Source organism: Opisthocomus hoazin, chromosome 7 (assembly GCF_030867145.1).
Source record: "Opisthocomus hoazin isolate bOpiHoa1 chromosome 7, bOpiHoa1.hap1, whole genome shotgun sequence".
In the NCBI taxonomy this organism is placed as follows: Eukaryota; Metazoa; Chordata; class Aves; order Opisthocomiformes; family Opisthocomidae; genus Opisthocomus; species Opisthocomus hoazin.
The window spans coordinates 38,547,926-38,573,182 of record NC_134420.1 but is presented as its reverse complement, the minus strand read 5'-3'; the positions used below and the strand labels follow the sequence as shown (position 1 = coordinate 38,573,182).

Sequence of the window (25,257 nt, the reverse complement as noted above, 5' to 3'; positions counted from 1 at the left end):
AATCCTGTTTGTGTCTCCTAGCTCTTTCCGTAAGCAAGAGGCAGCATATCCTGTTGCTGCTTTGAGCAACACATGTGGTGACAGGCCAGTCATTTGCTACCTCAGAAGAGAGTGGGTGATGAGTTATAAACTTTCCTTCAGTGACAGCACTTGTTTTGGTGTCTCTCTTCCACCAACACTCTAATTTTCATTAGACTTGTACGACTACATTAGCTATGTCTACAACAGTAAGTAGTGTAGTCTTTAGCAATGGATTTGGAGACAGCAACAGCTGATACTGTGGATCCAGTGTTCACACTATACACATTTCAGGGAGTTCTTACTAGCTCTCATCTGATCCTGTGGAATTTAAAACCTGCTGTAGGTGGAGACTGCTGACGTGCTCCTAGGGCACATCTTCTCATTTAATTTAATTCTGAAGGATGTGTGTGCACTCTAAGACTGCTCTGCATTGCTCTGCAATGCAAACACAGCACAGGGGACAACTGGTGGATTTGATTCAAAAGTGCACTGTTGATTCAAGCTAAAATGCTAGTGAATACATACCCAAACATTTGACTTACTCTTTTCTTTTAAATTTGGTATAAATTGGCCAAAGGGTTTCAAAATCTATAGAAGTACAGCAAGTGACACAGAGAGAGACAGAGAGAAAGAGAGAGAGAGAGAAAGATGTTCTATTTTTGTAGCACGTCGTGGCATGGAAAATAAAAAGTCATGAAAACACCTCTGAGGATACTTAAGAATACTATCCAGTTTTTATAATACAGCTGCTACCCTATCCTATGCTGCTGTAATTCCTGCTAGCCAATTACTCAGACTTCTAGTAACAGCAGTTTTTTTTCCATCTCATTCTGCTACCTTTCACACAATACTGGCAGGCACACAGTTATTCCTTCTTTTTGTTGTTTCCCTCCACCCCAAGAGACATCTGTAAGTCCTTGTGATTTTAAAGTGCTAGACACTCAAAGGCTCTTCTGAAACTAATAATAATCAACGCCAGCAGCTTCTCAACACTCTATCCAGTATTTGCATGTGATGGAGGGAAAACAATAGCAAAAAGGGAGACATCAACTTGACTTCTTCCAGCAGTTGTTTTAAATGGTGAATATTTTCCTTTCTTTAATGTGAAAAAGAAATAAACAATATCCTTAAACAATATCTTTTAAAATCCAGAACATAAGCAGAATCTGAATTACCCCAGTATTCTGAAGAATCTGTATTTCTCTACAGCTGCATTGGCAAACTCAGATAATTTCTACCAGTAATGGAATTTATACTGAGCAGCCCTACGCTTTGCAAAATGCCATCCAATAATCGTCCTTCTGATTGCTGCGTGGTAGCAATGTGCTTTTTATACTGCTAATGAAGCAAAACTTAAACATCCAACAAATATCGACTGCATGTTGGAAGCCCGAAAGATTTATATATAAGCCCAACACTTAATTTTTGTCAGTGGAGGACTTGCTTAGGAAAAAGGAGGGAACTGTAGGAGAGGAATATGAAAGAGTTTTGAGAAAATCGTGTATTGAAAGTGATATGCAAACTGAAACAGTACAGAAGGAGTTGTACCTAAATTCAATTCTGATTATTTAGGTGAAAATTTTACATACACTGGAATATACTGGAAGAAGAATTCCTCCGATAACTTAAAGAGTACTATATTCAAAGCACATTCTGTAATGTAAGAAATTCTCTGAAGGGGCTATGAGAATATATCCATGTAAATAGGATACACTAAATGTAAGAAACACCTACCTTGTTGAATATCCTTCATCTCCAGGTGCAAACTTGATATTAAAATTCCTACAGTTTGAGACCGTTTACCATCCAATAATTTGATAATCTAGAAAGAAAATGCAAAATGATCTGAGGTAAATGAACACTCTACAAAGGAATCATTCACATTTCAACAGAAGCTAATTTGTGAATTGAATTCAATGCCTGTCCAAACATCAAACCTTTTTTGTTACTAAATGTCATAGTAAGACCTTAATCTTATCTCTGTGCTCTGCACTTTAAGAAATGGCTGATAAATGTAAGCTTGAATTCTCACCAGGTCTAGTAAAGAATATCACCTCTTACTTGTAGGATGCTATTAAGGAGGAAAATAAAGGCACCGCATATATTTACTCTCGAATGTACTTATTCCCCTTTCTCTTGAAGGTGATCAGGGCAGAACTATTTAAAATATTCTGAGTACATCACAAGTTCCTTGGTTTGTCTACTAGTTTATATTTCAGTGTGAACACATTAGAGTCCATCTTTTTGACAAAGGATCAATCCCTGACCAAGGAGAATTGGAGAAATATCTTCTTACACCCTTTCAACACTATTTCTGGAGCACTAGGGGCTACTGAAAGGATTTCTTTCACCCTTGTCTGAATGTGTTTCTTCCACACCCTTGACACTTCACAAGGATTTGAGGATTTTGTTCAGATTTTTGGTTACAGACATTTGTTAGTATAACATACTGAAATTCAGATTGTAATCTTTTCAGATGTCAGGTGGGGGGAGAAGAAGAAATGGGAAGGAAGGAAAACTTGAGAAAGTTATTTTGGCTTGTTGAAATTAGTGCAACCGATGTGGATCAGTCCCTAAATAAAGTAATGAAAAGTAAAGCATCAGAATTTTAGAAGTGTAGTTCAGATGTTAGACATTTCATAACCAAACTACCCACAATGTTTGGACTGTTGGTATTTGTGATTTCGATTTACGTCATAAGGAAGATACGACAGCAGCACATCACAAAATGCAATACAGACATAAGTTCTTCAAAATACGAAATGTTCAGATCCAAGCAATTGGATTAATAGCGTTGACGAACAAATACTATTAAACATACTAACTCATTTGTAAAGCTAAAACTCATAGCTAAGTTTTCCCTAAATTTATATTCCAAGTATCTGAACAATATTTAATCTATATGTATCCAAATTTAATTTTAATAGGTGGGTGACACTAATATTTGGATACTGAATAACATTAAGAATTTTAAATAATTGTTATCCCTTATCCATGTAATATTCTTATAGATGCTCACATTACAGACAATTAACTGACAAAATTTATACTAACTCACAGAAATGTTTCTTACCTATATTTTACAGAATTTAGGAATATTTAACTGCACAACTGCTTAGTCATTCACCTATATAAAAGTAGATTTGTAGTTGAAAAATACAGAAAAAAGAGAAATGAGAGTGTCATTTTCGTCTGAAAATGCAAAGTTAGTTCTTACCTATAGACTACTGAAATTTAAAAATACAACAAGTTGGAATACGTGCTGGTTTCAGTAAAGATCTGACAGACATTTTATGCCCCTGTTGTAAGGACTCAACGTTTAATGAAGTTATATTAAAGTAGATGTTGCATATTTTCTGCCAAAATTGGAAATAAAAATCTATCCTGAGAGGTTTTTTTTCAGCCTACATGTACAGCATGTACGTTGGATATTAAGAAAATAATACTATAAAGTGTTTCCCTCAAGTAAGAAAGAATTCAGGATCTTTATATCCTGAGTACACAAGCAGAGAAAATGATTTGGCTACAAGTTACCATAAATGAACACTCTGTAAGCATCACATCCTGTCGACTGTGATTTTTCAGAGCAAATGTAACTGCATAGTTTATCACAGTCATTTCTGAAGCTTTACACGAATTTGCTGAACTCCGCAGCACATTAACTTCTTACAGGGATAATTACAGGCTTGAGTAGTATGCAATTTGTATAGCATTCGCTGACCTCCAAGTTGACCTTATTCAGGGGCAAATTCGTAGGTTGTCATAAACCCCATTACACATGCCTAGTTTGAGGCAAAACTTTTCCAGACTATAGCCGTTGTAGACGATATGACATTTGAAATCATTCTATTAAAGTATTTTTAAGTGCAAATATATTCTCCAGACATGATCCAATTAGCTCACATTGCTAAGCAAGACTTCCTCTTTCACAGATTAGTAAAAAAATTTTGAAGATGACCCTGTATAATTTTAAAAGCTAAAACAGAGATTCATGTTTGAAATGGCCAACTAACTGTATGTTCACATGCATTTTAGACAAATGTACACGTGGTCACAATTACCAGGCATCAAACTAGACTCTACCTGAAATAGCTTCAACCAACTGAAAAATCTGTAACTGAGGGCTAATATTTTATTCTTTAGAGAGCAAAAATAGAGCAACAAGACAACAGGATAGCTTAAACTGGGCATAAAACTACTTTAAAAACACAGTTGTAATGCTGGGTATTACATAGGACTTTTGTCACAGATTTTTAGAACCAATGTATAACTTGAAAGATTTTGCAACAAAAATATATAATCAGTAGTAAAACAGAGAACGTATTTTCAGAGATACTCATTTTGCTCCAAATTATGGTTATTCTGGGAAAGTCACTGACAGGGAATTAAATACGTTTGTGAATTGCAAATGGAAAGGAGACAAAAAAATCAGCACTTTTCCAGGTCGTAAAAACCATAAGGTGAATAAAATGAAAGTTTGTAAAGACTGCCTTGAACTATTTAGTCTACTATTTTAAAAGACAAATCACTGATCACCTCTCAGCATATTGGGACTTGCTTGTAGCTGGCAGAGACAGGTAAGCAGCTAAAATCCAGCTGACGCCAGTTGATGCTGCTATGCCAGCTGGCAGGATTTGCCAGCTGCCTGCTGCTCCTCCAGACTATGAATGTATCGTTGTAATGGGTGCAGCATCTTCTGGCTCTGTGACAAAACTGTGACTGCTGGTGCTAATTCATTTAATTCACTGATCCATAACATTATTTGCTCTATGTGGTGTTCCTTGACTATTTTTTAATGTTATTAAGTTAGTTGATTTGCTGTACACAACTGCCCCTTCTACGTCTTTCAAATATTTATCATCTAATTTAAAAGTGGAGACATACTGTAAGCTTGAATACGTTCATAAATTATTCTGTCATTCCCATTAAAAGGTGTTTCTATAATGTAGTCAGAAATGTATTTCATTAAATATTCTAGGACAGACTTCACTGTTTTGTCTAACTGTAATGTCTACGTTCTGTCCAGGACACTCACTGGTGCTGAAATCTGAATAGATTCAGTTTACTTTCGTGATTAAAAGCTAAATCTTCCTCCTGCTGGTGTATGGATTCTTTCCATAATATTTAAATATATTGAGAGAAACCATAAGCTAAAAAGCTGTCCTGCATATCACAGTGTTTCCCTCCATTCCCACTCATTAACTTCTATGGTGAAGTCAACAGCCTGGACCCATAAGTAGTCTGCTAAAACCCTGTTCAAACAGAGGACGAATATCCTGCACAAGCAGCAAGTATGGCCCTCAAGCCATCCTACGTAAACACTCCAAGAGTTACCAATGAAATTTCAGAAGCTTAAGACTAGACATTATCTCTTCTATTCCTACTCAGAGGAGACCCAAATTTAACTATTTTTAATTAACATGGAAGAACCATAGCTTTATATTTTTAAAATATTTTTAAAATATTTTAGGAGTCATAATTCTATTTGCAATTCTATTGGATGAAACAACCTCACTATTTTTAGCCTTCTGCTAAAGGACAAACAAATGGCAATTTCTCAGGATAAAAGAGGAGGTAAAAAATGAAATAGTGAGAAACTTATTTCAATATCTTTATTCCTATCAAAACTGTAAAAACAAACCAAAGCCACAAAATAGATATTTACCCTTTATGGATACTTTCCATATCCTACATGACCGCAGAACTTTGTTGTAAAGAAGGAAACGGCATATTCATTCTTCTCAGTACAGCACAAAAAATAAAAAGAAAGTGAGAGTGCCTCGGAAGAGCACACACTAGCATTTTACTACTTCTACTCGAGTCTGAGCACTGTTTATTATCTTATGCAGACAGCTGAAGACAGTCGTGTTTCAACCCTGCAAAGCTTCCAACATTTTCTGCAATATCTGTCCTTCTTGCAGATACACAAAATTCATTAATTGTAATTCCTCATTTAGTTAGATGGACAAAAGACTTGCTGACTGACATATCCCTTTCAGTTAAAAAAATGCAATTCACTGAAAATATTGACACTCTTCTTAAATGAGAGCACATGTTAATAATTACGTGAAGCCTGTTAGAGATAATAGACAACAGAAAAGCCATTATCTTTAATGTCCTCCTGCGTCTTTGAAATGATAATCAACGCACTAAAGGGCCAAAAATGATTGATGGACTTTCATTTGGAGTATACACCTGACACGAATTACTTGACATTTACTCATTTTTTTTGGCAAGATGAAGACAGAGTGGCATCACAAACATCCAACTATCCTGTTTCTTGAAAAAGTATAGAAAATACTTGAGCTTTTGAGGATAAGTTAGTAACAAGTTCTCAAATATATTGGAAAACTACTGCAACTTCAGCACATGTGTAAGTCCAGCAGTGGAGCTACAGAATGCACATGGAATAATTCACAGCAAAGAAATTTTCTTTTCTAAATTACCTCTTTTTCAGGCTTACAGGATATCATAGCTTAATACATAATGAATCCTGTTTTTTATTTCACTCCAGAATGTATGTCCTAATTCTGCCTCTCTTCTATATGGTACTACCAGAACAGATTTTGGTTCTGCAGATTTAACAAAAAGGGAGAACATATAGCTGGAAAACAATTACATGTGGCTATCATCTTAAAAATTTGCATGAATATGTACAGACAAGAAATGTTAACAGTTTAGAATGAATGAAAGCAAAATTGTTTGCATGTAAAACTTTAGTCCTTCATCTGACATGAAAATATCTACAGAATACTTTCACAGACTGGGAATGATGTTTGTTAGATCCTTCAAATTATATTCAGTTCTATTGAAAGCTGAGTTCTTTCAAAAACAATTGATGTGGGTTTGGTTGTTGTTTGGGTTTTTTTTCAGAAAAATATGTTAGAGCTTTAATATGCTAATTGTTTTCAGTTTTCATTGTTTTCATAAAGAGCTATAGACCTTAATGGTACTGTACTGAATCTACTTACAGTTAAACATATTTGGTACATAAAACTTTATAGCTGAAGTTCATTTACAATTTCACAAATATAATTTACAATATGTTTTTTTAAATAAACTATACATTCCTAGACAAATGCTCTAATGCGAGTGTTAGTGGAAAATACAGCAGGTAAAGAAATCATAGGTCTTAATTAATTCTTAATTCTTAAATATATTGCACACAATTTTGTGCTAACATTGGGACATAACTAATATATTCATCTAGATAATAAATTGTCCCCATCCAGAAAAGACAAATTCTACTCTCAAGATATCATATGTAAAAAACTAAAATATTTATTTTGATCATTGTTGTGGTAAACCATGACAATCATTATCTACCTAATACTGTACAACTCTTATTTACAAGATTGCAAATATGCAGAGGAGATAAATGCACAAAATATGGGTTTCCTGAAATATTTCAGAGGATGCAGACTTGGAAAAAAAATAAGAGATTTGCAAAGCTGCTAAATTTTCCAAAGGAGTGCATGTTCAAAGAAGCATGAGCAGCCACACACTTTGCGGAGCTTCTAAGCCCATGTAAGAATTACCACAACAAACTTCAAGAATATATCAGTGCACCAAAAAGCTAGATCTGACCTTCATTTAAACTACATTATTTTTACATTGTATCACTATTAAGTGAATGTACTATGTTTTTTCAAAGTACGTTAATATATGCCTAAAAATAAAATCACCGTCCATGCAGTCCTTTAAGAAGTTGTATTACCATTGCTGCTGGAAGCTTCTTAAATTTCCTTCCTTTTATTCGCACATACTTGTTAGAATACCTTATTTTTTAATAACTGCATTTCAAATTCTAATAATTTCATCCTCATATCAGGATGATAGCCTCTAGAAGCCAGCGTAACTCAATTAGTAAGCCATTTTCTGTCAGGCACGAAAGCAACAAATTTGGTAATCATTAAAGTGCTTCCACTCTGGAAAAAAAGATACTCAGCTGTTTCCATCCATAGGAAAATCAACAGGAAGTGGACTTTATGCCTTTTAATTGAGTAACAGGATTATGATGTTGGAAAAGCACTCAAAATGCCATCCAAAGCATTTCTGCACTTCAAGACAGTATCACCTATACGTATATCATTCTAAAAAAAATTTCCTAAAGATCTCCCAATACAGAAACACAATTTCCCTAGCCAAAATTGCTCTGCATTCCTTTGGTATCCTTACTCTTAGAAAGCTTTTCATAATTTTTCTTTGCAGCAGCTGCAAGCACTTGATGACACCTACTGTGTGTCCCAAACAATCTCCTCTTTTCTAGACTAAACAATCATAATAATTTAATTCTTTTCTCAGAGACTACTTCTACACTTTTCACCATTCTCACTCTTCTTGACTCTTTACAGTTGGTAAACATTTGTAATGAAAGGCTGTAGTGCCTAAATCTACATGCACTTCTTAACCGAGACATAGCTAAGCAGATTGTCTTGCAAGCAATACTTCTATTGAGCTATCAGAGTTATGTTTTCCCTTTTTATTAGTATCACAATTCGACAATTCACGTTCCTCTTGTGAGTCATTACAATCCCAAGAACCTTTCCACTAAACTATTACCTAGTCAGTCAGCCAGTTGTACCCCATCTTATTTCTAATAAGGAAAGGAAATTTAAAAAATCCTTTATTTATAAGGATAATAAAGTTATTATCCTTAATAATAACGATATTAACTTAAAATAAGTTAATATCCTTAACTATATTAACTTTGTGCTTATCCCTATATTTCAGACCATAACTTTGACACATGAAAGCTTTCTGAAGAGTCTACTGCAGTGCACTTGAAGCCTCTCACAACTAGGTGGTGGCTGCAGAGTTTAATATTCCATTATCCAGGTCATAAGTCAAAATAGCAAGGTAACCACCTGCAGCATAGATGCCCACAGAATCCTCAATGCATTCTCCTATTTTGACACTGAGTATATGTGTGACCATAAATAAATTCTATAATATAAATATTTATTTTATAAATCATATATTATACTGTATTGTGTTAGTATAAACATATATATGAATATAAATCTATACTTGGAAGTTTCCCTTCTGAGCATAACTTTCCAAATGGTACTGGAAAATTGACCATCCATTCCACTTATGTAGGACAAGATTTAGATATTCTTGGCTGAATATTGTAGATGTCTATCAGTTGTAAGCAGCAAAAGCACAGTACACAGTGAATATTTCAATCTGTGTTGCCATAAGGTATATACTATGTGGACAAATGGGTAAGAACAGAACAAAGTGACATTTCTGTAGGGTTAATGTGATGCTTTCCACAGAAGCATTCATTTCACAGACTAAGCATACAGATTATTTTGACTGGTTTCACAAAAATAATAATTCTAAGAATAAATTCAGTAATATTACTTTACTTGGAAATGCAAGAGAAATGTAAATAGATGGTAAGGAAGTCATAATTCAACAGGCCGCTAAACGTTAAAGTCTCCTTAGTTTTATAAAGAAGAGTTGCTTATACAGGAAAATTTTCCTCTAATTTGAAAGACAGAATCTTACTTCCATTTCCATAAGGAACCTGATTGTGAGGCATGGATGTAATTCTCATTCAAAGAGAAAAGTATTAAGTAATCATGTTTTGACAAGCAATCCTGCACCACCTATTGATCTAGCATTTCTCTAAATACCAAACAGGCCAAACTTAGTTTGTATAAGATGGTATGAATTGGGACAAAGTTGTGCAGAGAAGAGATTTAATACAGTGAATAGGTCAGCACTAACATGTATTATTAAATAAAACGGCTTGTCTATTCCAAACACAAACTACTACTCCAGATTCTATCACTGTACCTATAACTTGCTTCAGAATGCTTTTTTATAGAACATGAGAAATGAATTTACGAAGAAATACAAAATGACACAGCATCAACTAAAAATTATAACATATGATGAACCTCGTAAGATTCATGTGTCTTAATGTCTGTAGAAAGCATCTTTAATGAGATTATACAATTCCATACACCATGACACTTGTAGCAGTCTTAAGACCAGACAAGCACAAATTTCTGTACTGAAGAAGACTGTTGTTAAAACCCTAGTAGATAGATATAATTTTTAGAAAAAAGCCAAGAGAAGTTGAGAGCCGAGAAAAAGCATAAGAAAGCACAAATAAAGTCAGCAGAACTAACAGTTCTACATTAACCTACAGGAACTTTCTGTCACTATCTACAAATAAACCCTCCTGTAACTAAATAAAATGCCTTCCTACTACTGTATCACTTGCAGCCCACCAAGATTGATCCATTAGAGCCAGCCTGCAGACATCTGGGCTTTCGGAGAAACAAGTAAACACAGGACCATGTGAGAGAACCAACTGTCCGTAAAAATATTCAGCTGCCACTACGAGTCATTGAACAGAGAAAGGTGGAAATATAGAATACAAAATAAGAAAATGCTTCTATACCCCATTAAATTCAAATGTCATTTGAATTCTAAAAGCTGATTGTTTTTAATTGACCAAATGAAGGAAAGTTTGATGTTGCTGACCATTTTTTTTTAATATTTCACAGAAAGTCCTACAATTCCCGTGGTTTGTAACATCATGAGTATAATGACTTGAATTTCACCAAACTAAAGAGACAGTAACAGATATAACTATTAATTTATCTCTTAGGAGATTTGTTTTTGTATTTTCACACAATACTTCAAAGGAACATTTTTTATTTCATTAATTTCAGTAAATACATCTCTAGTCTTAAAATAAGTAAAAAATAAGATTACATTTAATAACAAAACAGAATAATTCAAACATTGACATAAAAAGAAGATGTATTTGTAAGACAACATTCTGTTTTTTCACAATAAATTATTACATCATTATTTCCCATATTGTATAGAGTAACTATTATCCAATTTCTTTTTGGATAAAGTTAAGAGAGATCTTTAAAAAACTGTGCTGCTGTAGCAAATAAGTTAGTTTACAAAGCAGGAAGGAAAAATAATACTGCAGTTTCATCCTTCAGAATACAGGCCTAACTCTCTACCTGATTTTCTGTTATACACCTGGAGAAACAGGTATATTCACTTAATTGATAAGATTTTGAAAAAGAAAGGTAACCTTTAGTGCATATTATTTCTCCATTAAAGTTACATTGATTACACCCTTTGAAGTTCTTTAGAAATCTGTATTTCCTATTAAATAATTATTTCCGAAAGAGGTAAATTAATGAGATGTAAAAATAAATTTTAGAAAGAGGGCATCAGATACATGCACTAATGGGATTTACAGATACAGCTGAGTACTACATGACATACGCACTTGTAGCATTTGTCAAGTAAAATATGTCAAAATATTTTTCACAGAGATGTTCATGTCCAACTTCAGTCTAACACTTGAACGACTTTAGCAATTAATACTTTTTTTACAGTGTATTTACAAATGCCAGCATGCCCCCATCCTGGCCCCATTTACCACTTTTCACAAGTTTCAATTTTATAAATTCTATAGAGTTATTCACACTTCTCATTAACTACTGCACTAAGACACAACCAGGAAGTTTATAATCAAAGATGTTTTGAAAGGGCTGATGGCACTAATATGTATGTGTGTATGTATATTTCACATTACACATATTACAAAACTGAAAAAGGTAGCTAGCATAGCTTACATATGAAGTGCCCTCTTGTGGTTCCAATCAGGTAAACTCAACTAGATTTGTGATACAGTATGTATTTAAACAGGTTTCTAACACACAACCACAGTGTTTTAGGAAAACAGTATCAATTATTATTCAGCCTAAAATTTTTCCTGCAGCAAATATTACTCATGTCATTTCTTTGTCCTATCTACTCATCATAATTGACAAGTACAAGCTGTCTCTGTAAGGTATCGTGTCTGAGGTAATGACATAACTACTCCATTAACTTCTGGCTGTTAAAGACACGATTGGCCTGTCCCTTCCTGATAGAGATCTTTAGCTATACCGGAAAAAAGCTTTTTGGCATTCCTTAATCAAAACATATAACAGTCCTATCTTGCCTTATACTTTATTTTTCCAATAAAATTAATCTTAATAGAAGAAAGGATAACTACAATAACTTAATGACAGGCTTTAATGATAAATCAGTTCAAGGGCAGACATGGCCTGAAATATTTGTACTTTTAGATATGTCTTAGAACTTTTGTTCAGCTCTCCTATAGAATAATTTATATATCTCACTGGGATGTGGAGCTTTCATTTTCAAAGGCAAGAAATCTTACAAGACAAATAATAACCATGCATTCTCAAGCAAGATTTGAATCAGCAATCCACTTATTCGGATAAAGAATTTACAAATCCATCTAATATCTGTTTGTTTAACAATAAATAAAAAGGGTGTTTTCTTAAAATGTAACACTAAACAGTGACACAAGAAAAGCAAATACAAAGAAACAAGAAATACCTTTTTGGCCTTGGTTTTTTTTTCGTAAGTCTCTGATAACGGTTTTCTTTTTTCCTGAGCGGTGTCTTTGGAGAATAAATATTCAAACTCAGTAGTATCGAGTATATCAGGTTCTTCTAGTGATTCCCATAATGTTGGCATAGCAGTTTTCCTATAAAGAGAAAGGTAATAATAAAATTTCCAATAAACATTTATGAATAACCATCATTGATGAAAATCCATAATTGATTTAAGACTCAAAGCAACATGCGCTACTGCTATACAAACACCATTCCTTCTCTATACCTTGCTCTTGTAAGGAGTCAAAATGTTTTGCAGAAGGCTGTACCAAAAAGTGTAGCTATTTAGTATCCATGCCAGCTAGACTATCAAAATGCATTATCTGTATTGTACAGTTTTTTGTACAACAACCAAATATCTCAGCTGCAGCTTCTGCAAATTCATCTTGAAAGATTTCTGCCACTTCAACTAAGATTAGGAGTATTTCAACAGCAGCTTTTTTGAGAAATTTCCGGTAATCTATTTAGAACTATAAAAATAAACAGTATCAACAAACAGCAAACAAACTTCAATCAAGCATGTTTTAAGAGCATTTGGAGTCACTTGTATCAGACTTCATTCACTTCATGTTAGCTGCAGGTGTTGTACGCTCATATTTATCTTAGTTGCAGTTCTCATAAACTAGACTAATTATGTGGCCTGTATTTCGGGAGACTAACCAATGTTCTGCTTCATTCAACCAACTGTAAATTTTAAATGTGGATTATCTTTCCTTCTTTTTTTGCCTTCCAAGACCAGAATTAGTTTTGGAACACTTTGGAACTTGTTTACACAATCCTCCCGTTTTATCCAGATTTGGGGAAAATACTACGTAGTGCTGCAAACAGGGCACTTAATTCCGAATGAGCTTTCTTTCAAAATTTCAGTACTTCAGGAAAACGCGGGACAAAACTTCTGTGTGCTCTTCTTGTCTCTCAGCAGATGGGGGGCCCACTCCTTCCAGCAGGTGTCACTAAAAGGCAGTGACATTATTTGCAATAAAAAAAAAGTGACAAAAATGCCTGATTTAGGGGATTGTCTGATGGCTGATGCCACTAAACTTACCTTTATTAGATGTAATATGCAACAAAATGCAATACATACCAATGTAAGGGGAACCATAATCAATTTTTTTTTTCAAATCTAGGATTTTTTCTACTAAATACTCAACTGTACTTTTATTATCATGAACTCTTAAGGAACTCCAATTTTTCCATTAGCATCCACGGATGCAGCATATTCTGTGTCACAGGACATGCTTACAGCTCCACAGCTTCACTGTCCCTGATACTAGCCATAGCGTGAGCCGCACTGAAGAATGAAGGATTCTTTCTGGCTCTGTAACAAGAACTTTGAAGTCCTGGATAGCTGCTGATCTGAGCAGCAGACCTTTGAAGAAGTTTCCGATTCTAGTGCAGATCATGAAAATTCTGGACCATTACATCTGGTGACCAGCAGTTCACCAGAAAGCTATGACTTAGACCTCATCTTGCATTCAGCAAAAAGCTCGATGAACCAGCAATATTTCAGAACAAACATTTTGATTTCAGTGAATCAATAGGAAGAATTATAATAAGGTTTATCTATGGACGAATTATTTCTTCACTGTGAAACAATTTTTCACTAGTAGTTTTGGGAAACTAAAACCAAAATGCTTGAACTTTCTGCCCCAAAACATTTCAATGCCATTAAGTCTGAATCATTGAAATAATGCAACTGACATTTCATTGGCTGTTTGCTCCTGCCAAACATTTTACATAAAATATTAACATCTTTTTAACAATGCTTTATTATACCAGAATAATGAATCTTTCTCATCAAAATAAATTCAGACAAGAAGCTGTAAACCAAAATAAAACTAATATATAAATATATTTACTTATAACAGTGTTTAAATATAATTGTAAAAATAAAAGATTAATTTTAAATAATTTGCAATACTTAAATAATTTAATAGAAGTAATCTATAAAAATAATCTGTAATATAATAATTAATAATATATAATCACACAATATATAACTGTCTCAGTATATAACAGTATGTAATATAGTGTGTGCATATATAGTATAGAATATATAATATTATGTTATGACTGTGATACATAACAATATAATGTAATTTATTAAAATGTTTAAAATCCACAGCATCTTTGTAACCACACTTATGCATAAATAATTTTGAACACAGATAATAATTATTTGAATTTTAAGACCCAAATAATCATATCATTTAACTGTTGCATTACACAGGCCCTGAATTTTATTTCATGATTCTAGAAACTTCTTGATAAACTAGAAATAGTCTGTGTCGCTTAAGCATCGCCAAAAAATACTTTTTCAGCCAACCCTCTTAATGGAGCTCTACATCACGTTAACAAACACTTGAAGCAAAATTAGAATCAGCCAACAACAGAGCAGCTGAGCACCACTGAAACCACAAGCCCCTGTGGCAGTAAGGTATGTATGCTGGCCCAGAAAATGTAAATGGGAGTACTTCTTTTTTCTTGCCAACTGAATAAATGAATAGCACAAAAGTTGTGGGATGATTTCGAAAACGCTGACCACGAATTGTTTATTTACGCCTGTTCACCAAATGATGCCTTAGAAACAAATCAGTAGAACAATGTTTTTCATAGTAATTTTAGATTTGCTACAATGGTATATACTATTAGACTAGTTTCACAGAATCATAGAAAGTTATGGGTCAAAAGTGACCGTAAAAGATCACCTAGTCCTGCCCCCTGCCATGGGCAGGGACATCTGTCACAAGATCAGGTTGCTCAAAATCTCATCCACCTTGACCTTGAAGACTTGAATGACGGGGCATCCACAGGTTCTCTGGGCAACTTGTTCCAGCGTCTCATCAACCCTGTAAACAATTTCTTCTTATATACGCAACCTAAATCTACCTCCTTCCAGTTTAAAACCATTGCCCTTTATCCTGCCACTACAGGCCTTGGTAAAAAGTCTTTCTCCATCTTTCTCATAAGCCCTCTTTATATATTGAAAGGCTGCAATAACGTCCCGACCAAGCTTTGTCTTTTCCAGACTGAAAAACCCCAACTCTCTCAGCCTGTCCTCACAGGAGAGGTGTTCCATCTCATCATTTCTGTGGCCCTCATTTGGACCTGCTCCAACAGGTCCATATCTTTCTTGTACTTGGGGCCCTAGAGCTGAACACAGGACTCCAGATGGGGTCTCACCAGAGCAAAGCAGAGGGTAGAATCACCTCCCTCGACCTGCTGGCCATGCTGTTTTTACTGCAGCCCAGGGTACAGTTGGCTTTCTGTGCTTCAAGCTCACTTTCCTGGCTCATGTCCAATTTTTCATCCACCAATGTCCCCAAGTCCTTCTCTGTAGGGCTGCTTTCAATCCCTTCATCCCCCAGCCTGCACTGATATTGGGGATTGCCTCAACTCAGGTGTAGGACCTTGCACTTGGCCTTGTTGAACTTCATGAGATTTGCATAGGCCCACTCCTCAAGCCTGTCAAGGTCTCTGGATGGCATCCCTTACCTCAAGCGTATGTAGTGTTTTATTCCAGCACTAAATCACAATACAGGTTGATACTTTTTTTCATTTTTTATATATTTTTTTAAAACTATACAGGTTTCTCTCAGTAGACATGAGACTCTTCCATGATGGATGCTTCATGCTGCAGGCTCCTGAGCTGCATATATTTATACAAATGCTTTACTTTTCCTGCTCTGACAGAATTATACACAGAGGTTAAGTTCCAGTTTAACTGTTTTTAGAACCGGAATCATACAGGATGACACAATATAGTGCTCTGAAGATGGTATCACCTGAAGTGACTGGAACGCAAAACTGAAACTCTAAGTTCTCACCTGACCAAACTTTAACAGTTCAATCTTAAACATGATTAAAAAAATATATAAATAATCTCTCTAATATCTTGACTACCTTTTTTGTCTTTAGTGCTAAGTCTAGAAACCACCCTGTCACTGGAGTACTTGGATTTTTCAGGAAAAATGACAACACTTCTTTTTTGTTATAAGGTATATAATTTTCATTTATAATGCATATAATTTTAATTTACATTTAATATTTAAAAATAATTTCTTATGATCTATTTTTAGACTTCTAGAACGGATTCAATTTTTTCTTAAAACATGTAAATTCCATGCCTCTACCCTGATGTTGTTATACTTTCCTAGACTGTTACCTTTTTGTTATTAAGTCTTAAATAGTACATATAGCCTTGTATCCTGGATTATAAATAGCAGCTCTAAGTCCAAATAAATATATTTTACCTGCTGTCTTGTAATTGTATCCGTGTCCAATACAAAGGCTTCATGGGACGACTAGGTTCAATGGCAGGTTTTCGAGGACCTTGGTTTGAAGATAAAGTGCTATTAAAAAAGAACCCAGGCCCAGGAGGTGGAGGGGGTGGAGGTAAACAAGATCCAGGCAGTGGAGGAGGAACAGGAGGTCCCAACCCTGGAAGTGGTGGTGGTGGTGGTGGTGGTGGTGGCACTTGAAAATTCCTACAGCTTTCAGAAAGTGAAGGTGGCGGTGGTGGACCAGATCCAAACTGAGATGACAGCGAAGTCGGACCCGTTGGGAAAGGTGGTGGTGGAGGAACTAAACCTGGTAATGAAGAATCAGAAGGGGGAGGAGGAGGAGGTGGTGGTGGTGGTAGAGGCAGCATTTGTTTTGGTTGACAAGATAAGACACTTTCTGAAGACTGTACATTGTAATTGTCCTTATTTTCACCTTGGGCAGAAATACCATGTGACAAAGAAGAAATATTTAGCTTTTTGGGTAATATTTGGTTATTTTTCACAGCTCTGTTTTCTTCTTCACTAGGCTTTATGAAAGTTTCTCTGTCAGTCTGTATACATACATTTCGGTATGTCTTAGGTGGGTTATCATCTTCAGTAGAAACACCAATATCCTTTGCTTTTTCATTCCTTCTGTTTAATTTATTATCGAGTTCATTCTTCAGACGTACAATGGTTTCCTCAAGCTGAGCAGTTGATACAGCATGTTCTCCACGAATATGGAATACCCTGAGTTCAAACTGAGACTGCAGAAAAACAAAAAAACCCTTAGCGCAAATATTTTTCTAAAGTGTTAATTTTGTAGTAATTAAAAATCTTCATATTCAGACTATGTTCTTACTTTACGCAAACCATAATGACTGAAGTACTTCACTTTCCCAGTTCCAAATGGCTTTATTGCAAGCTATTATATAATTGGACAATTACTAACCTTTAAAGAAATGTAAGCAGTATGTGTTTCAACAAAACCTATTTTATGAGTAAATATCCAGAACATCCATGTAGCAAATTCTAACTTGTATCTTGTCTTTAAGCATACTTACTGTTTTTCAGTTGCTGGATGTAACAATTAATAGTTCATTACAGAAAAAAAAGTACATTTTTCAAATGGTATTATACTTAATGGCAGGATTTTATTGATTATTTAATTTTCTAAATATGCCAATATGAAGTAAAAAATAGATTAAACACAATGGAAGTTGAAATTCCTCCAGGATAAAACATTAAATAAACATATTAAAACACTTTCGCAATCTCTTAAAAGTGTTCTCATCAATTAAATTCAGAGGTACACATAAATTCTCCTTCAAATTTACCTTTATTATTAGATTTAAAATTTATTTCTACTAGATATATTTCAATCTACCATTCAGCAAAATAAATCTTAGAATGAGAAGGATCAAGAGGATTTCACTGTAGTAGAGGAAACAACAATTTTTCAAGAATATATGTAAGTAAGGAAGAAAAATCCCTACTTGTCTTGCCACATATCAGGAAAATACAAAACATTTGACACAGAAATATCTCCTTTAAACAGTCCAGTCCAATACTGCTATTACAGATGATTCAGTCCCTGCAAGTTACTTTCTCTTATGCCATGATACTATGAGGCAGCTGACTCGTGTTACCTTGTTTCTTTCCAAGGCAGTGACTCCTGAAAGAGCATTTTTCATGGTTCTTTAAGGATCTCGGTACAAAGGGAAGCCAGTACTTCAACAGAGGCAGCTAATAAACTGTGATAATCCCAAATTCCTGCTGGCACAGCAATTTACACTTAAAAAACTCCCACATAGTGCTGGTCAGAAGTGACAACATAGTACTCCCTACTTCTCATTCCAACACAGCTTTAGTGTTACGTCGGAGTTAGTAGTTTACAGCATTAATATGCATCCAAGTCATGCATGTGTGGCTCAGTATGGCAAATACAGTAGTGTAACATATTGTAAATTTATATCACACAAAGAAGCTTGACTAGATATGCAAACAATATATGTTACTTCTCACAGCAGTATGATCAGCTTGCATTCTAATCAATTTGTTAAGATAAAGTCCAAAGTAAACAATCGGAAAATATTGGATACAAAATACTCCTTTTCTTAATTGGCAAGTGTAAAGGTGGGAAATCAAGTTGAAAGTCTTCCAAAGATAATCACATAGAGATTTGTATTGGAAACAACACAATTTATATTCGTTTTAGAGAAGAACTAGGACTGATATGCACTAATATGGCTTTTATTCCCTTCTGACTCTTACTCTATCAAGGTATGATGCCGCTCAGATTAATTGTTAGTTCAGTTCAGCTATCACAAGATTTTCTGCTATTTGAATTGCTCCAGAGCAATCACCTTTCTTTTTAAAGTCGGCATACTGATCCATAAATGAGGTAATGAAGTAAGCTTGCCTTAGGGAATTTAGCTTTTTTGTTTATCATAGTATTTTGCCCTTATCGGACATCAAAAACTCCTCAGTACAACAATTTACTTTGAACGGTAAAGATTTTCCCAGCAGTAAATCTGAAGTCACCTGAAAAAACACACTGTAAAACAAGCACAGTATTTAACAGAACTACTTACTACATTTAACTGAGCATGAAAGCAACTGTAGTAGTACTATATACCTTTTCAACTACAGATCTTCAGCCTTTAATTTACAATATAAAATTGATGGTTTAAACTCAAAATTATATTTGAGGTGATAGTTTTATACTTTGTCTTGATTTTTACTTCAGATTTTCAAAATTATTTTCTGTTAATAAAAATAATAAGATTATTAATCTAAATAGCAATTAAAGCTAAAATTACTAAGGCCTAAAAAGAAAAGCGGGCTTAACAAAATGACACACTGTGACTCTGTGTTGAGCATCTCATTAATAGTAAAGATCAGTCTTCTCCAACCAATCACAATACAAAAGAGCAATAAACAATAAAACAAATTTTTCTTTTAATTACCTTAAATCTCAAATCTTGTTCACCAAAATAAGATTAAGTAATATTGACACCTTTTAAGTTTACATAACTATGACAGTATTTTCCACAATTTTTTCCAAAAATATAGGTATTAACATACAATATTTTTATATATACACATAAATAATACATACATAAATAATACATACATAGTCTTAATAAAGGTGTGCTTCCCGGAAAGTATTTCTTCCAGAGAGACTAAATGTTCTCAAATCTTATAATGAATCAAATAGAGATCAAACAGCATCCAGTCATTCCACGCAGCTAGACTTCATACATACTTGTCATAGTACATAACAGAAAGAGAATGTTGAAATTCTATCACATCTTCTTTATTATACTACAGGACTAGTTAGATACCTTATCAACATATAGTATTAAATAATAAAGAAAACCAGTGTGTACTAAACTTAGGCACCTTTGACTCCTGAAATTAAGTTAATAATTAAAAATAATTTTTTAAAAAATGACAATTTTCACTTGTCTGTGGCTTAAAACTTTTTACGTGGTACTACCCATTATAACGAAATTCAGAATTCATGCTGCAGAATACTTACTGATAATCACTAGATGTCAATAGACAAATCTTGAAGGAGCCTACGACGAACTCAAACTAAAACTAAATTAACTAAAATTAACTGAATTTAATTAATAAAACTAAGTTTAAACTAAAATAAACTTTGACGCAAACTTTTTTTCAGTACAACCATTCATTATGCAAGATGATTTATTGACTTACAAATTCCACAAGTTCTAAAGAAAACCCATTTGTAATTTGTTTAGAATCCTTCTTCTGATGCATTATACATCAAATTTATAGTTAGTATTTTTACTATAAAGATAAGTCACTAAATTTTGCTATAACAATTGGTGATACAGTACATATCCAGGCAAATCTATCTTTCCTACAATTCGTGAAACAAAGAATAGGAACCATAGAATCTTCTTATACTTTACATTATTACAAAAAAATCTAACATACTGAAATGGAATATAATAGAACTATTTCCACCTCATAATTTCAAGTGGGAAATAAATCAATCAAAATTTACTTTTATACTATATGCTGCCACAAGAATCCTGAAATATTAAAAATATAATGTGAACACACAGACATTTTATTGAATAGAAATTAGTCTTAGAAGCACTTGTGCACAACCTTCCCAGTTAAAATACTGTTTTCATCTAAATAGGAACCAAAGTTTTTCCTGTAGTGTACATATGTCTTACAGTTTTTTTTCCAGGTGTCAATGCTCCTTTGAAACGTTTATGCTGGCTACATAACAATAACTGTGGCTGTTGGGAAGAACCAATTTTAACTAAATTCAGATCTACAGAGATTTGAATAGATACAGTTGAAATTATTCAGTTGGATATATACAGTTCAAATTAATTAATATCTTGCTACTCAGTCACACCAGAAATTACTACTGTCGTATTAGCAATATACTGAGTCTGTTTTCACGGCACACCATGCACCAGGTTCCTAGAGTCTTTGGGAACTGCTGTTAAGATGAACAACAACCAAAGGCTATCATCAGAATATAATAGTTTGGTCACAGTTCTTTTAAGCAGAATGAAATGTGAAAAAAAAATCAGCAGGAAACTAAGTGTCTGAGGGAGAGAAGGTGTGAGAAGAAGGCTGAAGGGACAGAAGGTATGGGAAGAAGTCTGGAAGCTAAAGCTTAGAAAGGCACCCTATGCAGTGGGAATGAACATGATCTGTTCCTGAAGAAGGGTAGAGGATTTGGAAAACAACACAGTAAAGCATCTGTACAGATTTCTGAATAAAATGAAAGAAAGAACAATCTGGGAGATGTTCATCAGCGTGTTTTAGATATAGAGGATAACAATTTTTTTCATTTGAAAAACGTGTTTGCCACTGCTGACTTGTTTACAAGACTGGTTGTCTGCTTCCCAACAACATCCACATAAGAAATTTGGATTGTAAATGTAGATTCAACACCCAACACACTAGTGCGAGGAACACATTTTCTACTCCCCTGACCGCTTCACTTTCATGCAGCATCCACTCTTTCAGGGAGTATATCAAATTGAGCCCTCGGGCCTTGGCATGCAGAGGATCTCTGGCTTCTCATTGCATCAGTGACACTTGCCAGCCAGTCAGTGACATTATCTAGTTTTAGTTACATATTCCTCTCTCTCCTCTACACACATGCACAAAATTGATACAGTTGCCTAAGTTTCCATTTTCTCCGTGTTACTGTTACAAATACCAGATTAGAGGCAGGTACCTTTCAATAAAACCTTATTATTACTATTTCCTCTTCATTTTGCCAGCTCAAAAAAAAAAACCAAAACATACAAATAAATGTACTGCAAAAGCCTTAACATGCTGAAATCAGATTTCAATCATAAATTTGAAAGTACCTCCTGACTATCTTAAGCCTGATCCACACAGCAATATGCTACTGAAAAAAATTGCCACTCTTTGGTGCGATCTTTCTTACATTCATTGTCAATATTAAATATGCAAATAATGCTATGCTAGTATGCTGAAGAACAGTTAGAATTCAGAGTTCATAATAATTCTATCAGGAATCAGGAAGCAGTCTGAAAATACACGCTATGATTCCAAAATTAGAACTGCAGCGTACGTAGCTACTGAAGGGACTGTTCAGTAGTACTGCAGTTCCAGGGGAAAAGTATCCGTGAAGGACAGTGTACCACAAACTGATCATGAGTCTATAACTCCATATTCCAACAGAAATTTCTTATGCAGAAAAGTAATCCTTGTGCTCTGTTCAGCTACTAAAAGCTGTGCGTGTGTTCTTGATCACTGCTACTGGAATCTGGGGCAGCTCATTCAGTATTAATTTTCTAGGTTAAATCTACATTGCCTTTTGCCTCCACCCTGGTCTTACTGGATAATGCCCCTCTTGTCTCCTTAGTTTCCCTCTGTTTCTATTGCTGAAGAATACTTCCACTGTATGCTTAAATTTTCATTGCAAGATGCAATTAAGCTTGAGTGTTGTCAGCCGTCCTTTTAATCCTATGCTTTCTGGCCTCTAAAACTAGCCTTCCTGGCTGCTGTACCTCTTTTTCCATTCTTCCATAGGCTCTCTGCTTCCACTCAATATCCATTTCGAAGAGGGTGACTAAATAGGCAGTTCGGTCTATCTCTTTCCCTCATCAGTCTTCTTTCGCTCCCAAATCTGCCCTTGCTTGGAATGCAGGTTTCAGCGTTATTGCACCTCTGATTCTCACTACATAAGGTCCATGCCTATTTGCCATTCGAGCCTTACCAGTACAGCTGCACTCACAAATGAGTTTCTTTCATTTCTCAAGGTTTGCCTGGTATCTGCCATTGGAATGGGCATGAGCCATATTCCTTCAGCAAAATCACTTTCCCAGAGCAAATGATCCCAGTTGTCTCAGTTCCATTAAACACAGACATTTATATATAAGTTTAGAAGCCCTGTATTATCCTCTTCATAAATATACTACTGTTAATGGGTATAATAAAAGCCACCCCTTAAAAACAAAAACACAAAAACCTCATTAAAATACATGTATCACTGCCATGATACAAAGATGATTATGCAACTATCCAAAATATTGCTACACTGTAATCTGGAAAATAAGAGGCATTTTTGGAATGGCTTTCTGATGTCTACCTGTCCTTTCCCCTTACACCCAGCCCTCTGCTGCATGACTCCAGTGACTTCCTTTTTGCACCTGTTAAGTGACCTGACACAACACAGTGAAAAAAGGCAAGATATATTTTCTGAAATAATGTCAATAATTCAGCCTTGGTCCCGTGAGACTCAGGAACATAGGAAGCGTATGTTTAAAGCAAGAAAAAGCCCCAAAATTGAACCAGTGTACCATACTTCCATTAACCATTACAGTCTCAGATGACAAAGTACGTAATTAACCACAAAAGAAAATTACTAAATCCTCTCATTCAGAATGTAACGTACAAGTTGTCTAAATGCCTTAGAAATTATAACATGGATTGACACAGACAAATCTCAATACCAATGTGACAGCTTTTCTCTGTTCTCTGATGACAGAAAGATTACAGTCTCATTTAATACAGTCAATATAGTCGTTATAGTCTATGTAGTCAATTAAATGCAATCTACTCCAGTATACCCGTTGTATTACTGCTTTATATACTGTGACTTTATATGGACAAAGACTTTCTAACCATGAGATAGAACTGCTCTCATATGAAAAGTTTTAGAACAGTTTGTAAGTATGAATATGAGGAAATCATAAACCTCTAAAGCAATCTACATTAAAAATCAGTTGCTGGCTTGTTATTAGTCAAGACTTATTTGCACCACAAATGTTTAAAAAAATCCTGAGAAGTGTAACAGTAAGACCAAAAAAGGTCCTCTAAAACACTTTAGCATAAGCAATGTGCAGACCTTTTTCTTTGAAACTAACAAGTTAATGCTTCACTGTTAAAGCACAATATTTTTTCACTAGTGTTTACAGTGCAATTCGACTCTGAAAAGCAACTGTGTAAAAATGGCACATCTTTAACGAACAAAGGTGTTCTATGTATATCAGAGACAGATCTCTTCTTGAACTGAAAAACACACACTTTTACTAGTTTTTACTCTAATTAGCCTGGAAAAACAACATAGTATTGAGAAAGTGAGCTCAATTTTCTTCCCTTCTCTGACTTTATACAGTGATTGTTCCATCTAATCAGTTACTTATGCCAAGCCATGAAAATGAAAAAAAAAAAAGCGAACAAAGAAGACAAAAAGTATCTAAGGATATGGTTTGTAGAAGTGCAAATGCTCAGGGGGTAGGTTGATGGTGATTGAAAAAGAAAAAGCAGAAAAAGCAAGGAAAAGCAGAGCGAAGCAAAGTAAAGAAAATCAAATAAAACAAAAATAAGAATTATTGAGCTGCTGATGAAAAATATTTTTATAGACTTTACAGCTTTTTTCTTTTCTTAATAGTATTTTGGCCATCAAAGTACTGTGCATAGAAAACAGAGGAAAACCACATTTTTCACAGACAGCGTCTGACTTTTGGTTTTGTTTATTCTAAGTAATTTCATCTTCAGTTTTTGGAAGAATTCACACTTCTTATTCTTGTATTGTGTTGACAAAGAAAAAAAAGTCTTTTTTGTTAAATCTCTGTCCTTGAAAAAACATACATTTGTTTTAAATTTTAACAACAGTCAGAGATTCAGCAAAGGATTTCTCAATGAAAAAAAATGAAACCTGTGCCAATTTACATAAAAATCAAAATTCCTCTCTAACAAATACCTCAACAAATACTAATAAGTTACATGTGCTATATGACCATTTTCAGGGATATGCAGTAAGGATTATTCTTATGCTGTATAGTAAAAAAGTAGGATAAATGATTGACCTTTCTCAAACATTCCCAGAACTCTAAATATTTGTATAGGCTATGTATAAAGAGCCCAACTCTCTTACTAATTTGAAAATATTAAATACATAGTCTTATAGAGGAAACATAGAAAAAGTAGTTGGGAGGAAACTGGACCATAGTGGGTATGAAACAGAACATCAGTTT

General features: G+C 34.4%; 1 protein-coding gene across 1 annotated transcript in view; it reads right to left on the bottom strand.

Moving 5' to 3' along the window:
* Window positions 1-25,257, bottom strand: part of LOC104326957 (formin) — a 143,447-nt gene that overhangs the window by 76,446 nt on the left and 41,744 nt on the right. The window contains exons 4-6 of the mRNA XM_009931799.2: window positions 16,733-17,508; window positions 12,421-12,571; window positions 1,756-1,843 (exon numbers count right to left, since the gene is read on the bottom strand). Coding sequence (XP_009930101.2) covers window positions 1,756-1,843; window positions 12,421-12,571; window positions 16,733-17,508 — 1,015 coding nt within the window. The remainder of the gene's footprint in view (window positions 1-1,755; window positions 1,844-12,420; window positions 12,572-16,732; window positions 17,509-25,257) is intronic.